The sequence below is a fragment of the Calidris pugnax genome, unplaced genomic scaffold, assembly GCF_001431845.1.
Source record: "Calidris pugnax isolate Ruff unplaced genomic scaffold, ASM143184v1 scaffold111, whole genome shotgun sequence".
NCBI lineage: Eukaryota > Metazoa > Chordata > Aves > Charadriiformes > Scolopacidae > Calidris > Calidris pugnax.
Window position 1 is genome coordinate 5019950 of NW_015090872.1, and position 9196 is coordinate 5029145.

At 50.1% G+C, this 9196-nt stretch overlaps 2 protein-coding genes across 3 annotated transcripts in view; both read right to left on the minus strand.

Annotated features, from left to right (window-relative positions):
* The window catches only part of LOC106890164 (chromosome unknown open reading frame, human C2orf72), a 7533-nt gene extending 7367 nt beyond the window's left edge, over window positions 1-166 (minus strand). The window contains exon 1 of the mRNA XM_014945783.1: window positions 86-166. Coding sequence (XP_014801269.1) covers window positions 86-166 — 81 coding nt within the window. The remainder of the gene's footprint in view (window positions 1-85) is intronic.
* A 5479-nt stretch (window positions 167-5645) lies between these two features.
* On the minus strand, window positions 5646-9196 carry RPL35A (ribosomal protein L35a). Of its 2 annotated transcripts, XM_014946043.1 has the most exons (5): window positions 9094-9196; window positions 8636-8678; window positions 7345-7497; window positions 6571-6715; window positions 5646-5712 (listed from the first exon to the last, which is right to left on the minus strand). In XM_014946043.1, exons 2-5 carry the CDS (start codon window positions 8644-8646, stop codon window positions 5689-5691), a joined length of 333 nt encoding a protein of 110 aa, XP_014801529.1. In that variant the 5' UTR covers window positions 8647-8678; window positions 9094-9196; the 3' UTR covers window positions 5646-5688. The 2 variants fall into 2 exon arrangements, with proteins under 2 accessions (XP_014801529.1, XP_014801528.1); XM_014946042.1 differs by lacking the exon at window positions 5646-5712 and having other exon boundaries at window positions 6487-6715.

Below are 9196 nucleotides of genomic sequence, written 5' to 3' on the forward strand. Positions count from 1 at the left end.
CGGTCCACCAGCGCCCGCAGCTCCTCCAGCTCCGCCGCCATCCCCCGCCGCCGCCGCCGCCGCCGCCCCGCAGCCTGCCCGGTACCGCCTCCCCCGCCGCACCGCCCCCGCCGCAGGCACCCCGCACCGCCCACCGGCCCCTCGCACCCTGCAGCATCCCCGGCATCGTACCCGGTCACCGGTTCCAGCGCCGAGCACCGCCCCGATGCGGGGTGATGGGCGTTAAGGGCACCCCCGCAGCCCCATGAAGGGCACCTCCCTCCCCAGCTCCTTCTGGAGAAGCCCCCCCGCCTGCTGCCCTGCTGCCGGGGGGGTACTCGAGGGGACCGGGGGTCTCGGAGCCCTTGCGCAGGCCTCCTGCCAGGCTGGTCTTGTTTCCAGAGAGGAGGTGATAAAAATTGAGGCGAACCCCATGAGGTGTGGGGGTGCTGGGAAGCTGAGGGAGGGGTGAGAGGAGGCTGTGGTGACCACAAAGTGGGACACACAGGAGGCCAGGATAGAGGAGCAGCTGAGCACACACCCCCACGGGTATAATGTGCTCCCCAGGGTGTGACATGCCATACCCCAGAGTAGTGACAGGGTGGCCTCCATGACATCATGTGCCATAGGGAGGCCCTATGCTGCTGCACAGCCTGGCCAGGCTATAGCTACGTTTGGGAAACAACTCCACTTTGGGAAACAATTCTACTTTGGGGAAACAATTACCCCCTCAAAGCCCCACTCGGCACCCTCCCTGCTCACAAGTGCCCTAATTTGTGCACAAGCACACAGTCGAGCTGCAGCTCCCACCCCACGCCCTGCCCCTCCGAGCCCTTCCCAAGGCCAGTCCCTTTTGGCTTCCCCTCCACAAACACCACATCCATCCCCCTTCACGCAAAACACAGCCCATAGCCACCACCCCACCAGCATCGGCAGCGCTCCGCAGTGACACGCACAGCCTGGGACAGCACAAAATGTTTGCAGGGATAAGTATGGAGTTATGATGAGGGCTTCGGTGCTGGCACACCTTACACAGCCCCAGTGCAGGGAGAGACCCGTAGCCCACGAGCTGGCTCTGCCAGCCAAGGGTGAATGAAAACCATGCAATGTCAGCCCCTGCACCCAGCCCTGGTGCTTGCGTGGTTTCAGTGTGTTTGTCAGATGAACATGGACCCGCAGCACATGGTAAATTCTTCCCCTGTGCCATATCAGAACAGGCTCCTCCAAACAGTTAACGTCTTATCGCAAACCCCAGGAAGGGATAAGCAGCTCAAAGGTGTAAACGGCTGGAGTTACCTTGGCCAGCCGTTCTTTGAGGCTGTTCAGAGCCAAACCGTCTCTGCAGGATTGACAGAGGTGGCTCCAAGAGCACCGGGAGCGAAAGCAGAACCAAAATCCACGTGTCTGCCCCAGATCATCATTCCCAGTTTGTGCAGTGGGGCACACTCGTGCCATGAAGGTGGCTGAGCCAGCGTGCCTGCTCCCTGCCCATCCTTGCGGTCACCCATCCCCAGAGCCCAGCAGATCAGTAGCCAATGACAGGGAAGGGATGTGCCACAGGCTGGTCCCCAGGCACACCGGAGGTGTGGCAGCTCAGGAAGGTCACTGTGTGCCACCAGTTTTAAGCCAGGAAAACATTTGCCCCAGCTGTGACAGGCTTAGCAAACACTGCCCCACGGCCGCATCGCCAGGGCCGGACAGCCCAGGCAAGGGTTTCAGAGAGACTTTCTGCCCTAGGTCCTAGCAGAAGTGACTTACTCATTGACAAATGCTGATTAGCACATCAGGGGGAGATGAAACAGAAGGATTAGGCTCCTCTTCCAAAGATCAGGGTCTATTGTTGCAAGAGCCCACGCTTCCATGTCAACGTGGCAGAGCTACACAGTCAGACGTAATTCAATAGCCAGGTCTGGCCTTAGCGTTGCCCAGATTTTGTATTGCAAGGGTTTTTTTCTCATCTGTTCAGAATCCTGTTCATGATCCCATGGAGAAAAGCCCTGGGTGTAATCAGCACCATGAGCCGTACCAGCAGGAGGGGACAGGAGTGGGTGCTGGTCCCCAAGAGCCTTCACCTTAGGATTTCTCTGCTCGTACTTTCCCCCACTACAGAATTTCAGGTACAGCCCTCCCACAGATTTGTTCATGAGCCAGTCACAAGCAGAAGGTTTCTGGGAAGAGGAACCAGCAGCTTCAGCTGCTCCCTGCAAGGAACAAGCCAAAGACAGACACTTCCTTCAGCCAGCTTGACTGGGGAAGTCCAGACCTCTTGAAGTTGGCTCTAAGGAGGCAGGATGCTCCATGTAAACTGCCACAACAAGACTCACAGCATGTTTAAACTCCACACAAGCTGCCAGCACAGCCTGTGGTGTGATGGTGCCAGTTATACCCTGTCTGACGTGCAAAGACCACTGCAGCGTGGGTCTCACAGGGCTCTTTTCAAGCAGCGCCGTGCCGGTGAGTGCCTTGGGGTGGGCTTTCAAGCAGGGGATTCTCCAGATTTTTAAGATGATTCCTGCAGAGAAGGTACAGAAAAAACAGAAATGATCCATTGAATGAACCACTGGTTATTTCTCTACAGTGGCCCCGATGTTTAAACTGCCTGCACAGCCTCTAAAAACTCATATTTAGGACCAGACAGAGCTGTTCTTTGTGCTCACTGCAATTCTCTAGTTAGTTTTGGGTACACATGTACCATTGCCAGCAGAGACTGGTTGGAAAGGGGAATATCACCCACAATACCCAAACAACCTTGTTTACATTTCTGTATTCATTAACAGAGGTAAGATCTAATGGCAAATACAACTTTATCTTCCTTTGTGTTACTTAAAGAGGTACAGCTTAAACAGTTCAGAGACAGTCATGAGCTCAGCAGCATTTGTAAGCCCTGATAAAGTGCCTGCAGAGCTCTGGCAGGCATCAGAACACAAACACAGATGTATTTACAAGGCCTGACACTCCTTCAAACATCCATCTGACAGCCACATTTGTCAAAAATTTTACAGATAGCCCTAAATGAGGGTAATTGCATCTCTTACATATGCCCATGGCTGTTCAGAGCAAACACATCTGCTCATTTTGGACTTCAAAGGAGGAAGAGAAGATGCTTCGTTCAGAAAAATAAATTCAATCATGTGTATTAGTAGTGCCTTCAAGTCTAAACAAAATCAAAGATCCATTAGGTTAGTCCCGCTAAGAGATGCATTTACCAAGATTAACCTCTCTTCTGAAGAGAGTAGAAAGAGGACATGAAAAAAATTATTCTCATGCCAGTTTTGATGATAGGAGTGCAGAGAAGTTAACTGAGCAAGAAGGTATCAGTGGGAGCAGCACCGAGCCCCTGTGTCCAATGACCCAGCCCAGCTCCTTAAACTCTTCCCCTCAGCAGCCTCAGTGCTCACAGGAGCGCTTGGAAGAGCCTCTGAGGAGCCAGGCAGGAGCAGGAACTGGCTGCTGACAAAGCTGGACCTTAGCAAACGCTTGTGCAAGTGCTCTTCTCCAGACCTGTTCTCCAAACTGGCTTCCACTTACTGCTTTGGAAAAAACACACCGTCATTATGAGAACTGTGAGTGAAGAAAATACCCCAAGCCCCGTGTATCCCCTTGCCCTGACCATCCCAGTGATCCCCTTCCAGCCCCTGTCTCCAGTTCACTCCTCCGTGGTGGTTCTCCTCCACTGGCCTTCCCCAAAACTCCATTCAACCTTTCTAGCCCCCTAAACCCGGACACCTCCCCACTTTTCACCCACTGCAGCTTGAACCGTATCAAAGCAGACATGGGCCCTTCCTCTGACAAGTTCAGTCACAACTGAATCCAGATTGATCACTTTGTTCTGTCCCAGTTCCCCACACCCCTGACCCAGCCACCTCCAGGGACCACTGAGGCAGCCCCAGTTTTGGTCCCCTGGCAGCCTGTGCTGACTCAGCTCTGGCCTGGATCCATCCAAGTCATTACATCCCTTTGAGCTCAGCTCAGCAAATAAAGCTGGGAAGTCCCCGGCTGCCCAACCGCTTGGGCACAACCTGGCTTCCTGATGGGGAACCCCAAACCTTTCCCTACCTCTCTTCTACAAAATCCCATTCCCTTTGAAAACCACGACTCATCCTGTCCATCTCTGCAGTTGTCCTAAGTTTTCTTATGTTTCCTTGAGTCACTTTCTGGGTGGCAGAGGGGCATAAGAAGGTATTTCTAAGAAAAGGACCCTGGCACAGGGTCATGCGTGGAGATCCTCTGATGTTGGGACAGTCCTGATCACAGGGTAGAAGAGAGGTCTCTGCCTGTCTCCTTAGACAGCAATGGAAGCTGCCCCTCAGCCTGCTCCACTCCTTGCTTCCCCATTGGGAAGATATTAAAAAAATGGCTGGTGATATCAGACCCAAGGACCTGGCTGCCTCTTCTGGCCTTTTCCCAGCTGTCCTGCCAGAGTCTCAACTTGACCCATGCCTTTGGTTTGACAACAGGACCCCAAACTTGCTCTTCACCGTCACCAGCCTCAGTTTTTCTCCTGTATGCACATGTCTTTGACACCAGCATCCAGCTTTTTGTGTGCTTACCTTTTGCAGAACCTCTTAAAAAGTTACTCTACACTCCACCGAGTTGGACACCTGTGGTTGAGGACCACTGTATGCCTGGCTCGGGACAGTGAAATAATTTCTGTATCAGAGCTGACTTGCCAGGTCCAGTCTTTATTTGACTTGCCATTCAGAAGGAAGTCTTAAATTTACCCCACACCGTACTCTGACACACAACTACTCCGCCTCCTTCAGAAGGATTAAGAAATACCAGCCTGTTGCAGGAGAGGGTCACCAACTGGGGACACCTTCCAAATGAGGGAACAACCACATGGAGTCAGTGGTATCACCCACCTGGCGTACTGAGGGGCCATTTTGGGACTGTGACATCAGCAGTGACCACCATCTGCAGCTGCTTGAAACCTCCCTTAAAACTACCCAGTATTTTTGAGGTATGTGCTAAGAAACTCTGAGACTCGCACCTTAAATGCGTTTTTCACCACCTTATTATGCAACACACCTTGAACAGCTCATGAAAGTGATCCTCTAGCCTCATGGAAAGATCTACTGCACACTGTGCTAAGGCCAGCCAGGAAACCAGCAAGTACCAACACTCAGACACTACAGAGTTGTGTGCTGAAAACCTGCCTAAGTAAATTTCACAGAGCAGATGCTGTATAGGTACTGCCCAGGTACTTATAGTCTCATCTTTGTGATTCCACTAGAACCACTGGTTTTAGACTCAAGTTAGAACTTACACCTGCCAGGATTTAGTGTCCCATCACAGTTTTATCTCTACACTCATCACCAAGTTCAAGAGAATCAGGAACAAGAAGTTTCCCTTGAGCAGGTAGGCAAGGAAGTATTTCTCATGTTCTATATAAAGCTTGTGTGCACAGTTTATCAGGTTGCAAACGTTTATTGTTTAGCCCTGCAAACCATTCAGATTCCACGATGGGAGGCACAGACTGGTCGCAGTAAAGGCTGCCAGGTATTTGCCTTCAGAATGTGGTCTATTCTACCAACACCTTGCCAGGCACAAGTCAATTCTCCATGTTGTCTATCTTGGAGTCACTGCTCCATCCCTGCACTCTGAACTCTGACAGGCTACTGAAAACGAACCCTCAAAATAGGCACAAGGGATAAAAATCAGAAGTGTACAAAAATGAAACAGGTTCTCCATTTTATTTCCAATAAAAATTTAGATCCTAGATGGATACAGCATCTGTAAAAGACAAGATTAGAGAGAATCATGTTAGAAATCTTGTTACTGAACTGTACTATTTTAAACACAAGTTTTGCAGTTACAATCTAGATCATCCATCTCTTCAACTACTACAGAAGTGATCCCCTGGTTTACACAGAAGAGTTGTAAGAATAAAAAAATGTAACTAGTTCAGTGACTTGACGTAGACTGTGCTGGTGCACTGGCTCCCCCAGCAGCCAGCCCTCCTGCTCACTGACAGGAACATGAGTAGTTTCAGGATTTAACTGCCTTTTTCTTTTTCTAAGGCACAGGAGAAAACACAGAAAGGAAGGACTACACCCCTCTGATACTCCTTTTGGCAACATCACTAGGAAGATACTGCATCAAAACTCTGGGTGAGGGACCACAAGGGACAGTCTCACTGAAGCCTTGTGGCTAAAACACTGACTGTGCAGCAGGTACCAGCAGACACATCAGGACAGCACAGCCCTCAGAACATTTGGGAAGAAGAATGTTCTTCTTCCCAAAACCCAAACATGTATCAGTGGTAGGAACTGCAGTAGAAGGATGCAAAAGCACACGTACAATATCCAGGGGAAAAGAAATCAAGATAGCTTTAGAAGGGAGCTGAGTAAGAGCCCCAAAACTCAAAAGAGCCTTTCTAGACAACCTGAGCAAACATACAAAACCCCTGACAATGCAACAACCCCCACTCAGCACGAGCAGCCAGAAGGAGCACTTCGCAAAGAGCCATGCTGAATACACAACAGCAACAGACCAAAACCATAGTTCAGCTCTTTCTTCATACTATGTAGAATTAAAATGCACCCCGAAAACTGTCAATAAATACCTTACTGCTAAAATAAATCCACTTACCACCCGGATTCTGTGTCCAATGGCCTTGGCAGGAAGGTTGGAACGGAACTTGGCACGAACCATGCCACTGTTCCCATGGGCACGCGTTACCTTCCCCCAGATCACTCGTGTCCTGTTGGGTTTGCCACCGGGGGTTACGGTGTTGCTGAGGAAAGAGAAGAAAAGACCTGCTGAGCACACCAGTCACAGCTCTGTACAGGACTGACCAGCCATGGGGCAGACAACACAGACTCTCTAAGGCCATTCCTTTATTCCACAGCAAGGAGTAAGTTAAGGCACTTCAGAAAACACATAGATTTCAATTCCAAAGGTAATGGAGTATCTTGTTTGTAAGTGTTTTCCAGCCACACCAAGGGTGGGGAAGACCTAAGTCACTGCTAAGTTGAGTTAGCCTGAGCTAACTCAACAGCTCGTAGCACTTGGCACAAATTCACCTCACTTCAATTTATCAAGAAACCTTCAGTTTTTGCCAGTCTCAGGCAAAAGTTTGGTTCTCATCCCATTTGCTCTCTTAAACCAGCAAATGATTATTTCACATAATGTTCTGATCTGAATTAAGAACATAAAGGCCAACTAAAGCAAAAATAACCAGGGACTTTAAAAACGAAACCAACCCAGGAAACTGGTCTACACAGTACTCCATGGACAGTCTATTGATAAATTAAGTGAAATATATTTTTGCTCTAACAAAAGCTCTATAAACAGACAGCTCGCACCCTGGCATTTGCAAAAGCTGATACAAGAGCTGGCTAATTTAGAATGAAAGTTACTTACTTTTTAGCTTTGTATACATAGGCACACTTCTTGCCCAAGTAGAAGTCTGTCTCCTGACGTGCATAGACACCTTCAATTTTCAGAAGGGCAGTGTGCTCCCGCTGGTTTCGGAGGCCACGTTTGTAGCCAGCAAAAGTGGCCTTGCACCACAGCCTGAAGACATTGAAAACATTTACCAGTTATGATTTACTCCAAAGTATCAAATTTAAAAAACAAATCATGTCCTGTTTCAGCAGAAAGTATTTCTACACCAGTAGAAATTTAGCTGAGGAAAAACCCCACTGCTTTTGCTTTTACAGATTACTGCAAATCCTTGCTTCAGTCAACAAAGGAAAGCTAAATAACTGGGACATGAAGTATTTATGAGAACTTTGTATCCTTCTGCTTGTAATGCGCTTCTGGCACTACAGGGTTCATACTAAAACCAAAATACTTCAACATTAGTAGGTGTTATGTTTCCAAATGTCTACACTCTGCAATAAGTAAACATTATTTTATTTATATACATCATAAATTGAAGTCTCCTGTGTTGCAGCAACTACTATAGGAGAAGATATTAACTGCTGTTAATTTGTAGCCTCAAAGGAATTAACTGCAGTCTATGGGGACTTTCAGAGCGACAGCCCCACATGCACTGGACAAGTGACATTACACAAACTTCTCAACAATTCTTCATGGCAAAGACCTGTCTGTACTACCCAGGCAAAGCGATTATAAGGCTCATTCCACACATCACATGCACATCATGACTGTCTCAACTGCACCCAACAACTGTCCCATAATACAGCAGTATTAAACAAAGACACCAGTTCTACCTTCCACACATGCACAGCAGAAGATAAACGCCAAAAAATAATATTAAGACAAAAAGCTGTGATTCAGATTCAATCCCTCCACTGTTTACAACCTCAACCCCTATATCCGTAAGAAAACCCCAATGGTATAGTAGCCATTACTCAAAGAGATAACATGGAAAGCCTCTACTGTGCACTGAAGGGTCACAAACCATGCTCACGAAAACACCATCCCACATTTGCTGACAGCACAACACAACTTAAGAACAGCTACAACAGCTTTACATAGAGGCTTCAGAGCAGGGAGACACAACTGTGGGCGTTTAACAGTCGGATACTGGGTAAAGGAGCTGTCCTGGAAAATGACAGCAGCCACAGGAAAAGGGATCACTCTTCGTAGTTTTAACAAAACGCTCTCAAATCTTCCAAACTGAGCTTTTCTATCAAGAATACACTATAACAGCGAACCAAGAGCCATCCTGGGACAAGTCACTCACCTCCCGGTCATGGTGTCCTCCTGAAGCCCTGGTCCCAGCAGGCCTAGAAACGACACACAACCGTGAGCCTCCCAGGCCGGCAGCTCTGTCCAGCCGAGCCACCGGGAGCTGCATCAGGCCCGGTCCGGGGGCCAGAACATCCCACCGGCCGGGGGCCACCCACAGCACGGCGACAACCGCCGCCAGCCTCCCTAGGCCATGCTCTGCCTGAAGGGAGAGGGAAGGGGACCCCTCCGCTTCCCCGCGGAACGGGACGCTCCGGGCGCCTCAACACCACTTCAGCCACAGGCCTCAAGGGGCGGCCAGGACCATCTGCCGCACATCGGCGCCATCCCGCCCTCTACCCGCTCCGCACGGCGCCAGCCGCAACGCCCCGGGAGCCCCGCGCCTGCCGGCGGTGCCATGGCGGGGGGAGCTCCCCTCCATCCCTTCACCCGCCGCCGCCATCCCCGACTCACCCCCACGGCTGCGAACCAAGATGGCGGCGAAAGAGAGAGCGGCCGCGCTGCCTTCCGGGATATGGGCCGCGAAGGACCCCACCCGCGGCGGGCGAGCACCGCC

Coding starts and splice junctions, on each gene's coding strand:
- RPL35A (XM_014946042.1), bottom strand. Junction 6,716..7,344: donor TATGTATACAAAGCTAAAAA/GTAAGTAACTTT, acceptor CTCTTTCCTCAG/CAACACCGTAACCCCCGGTG.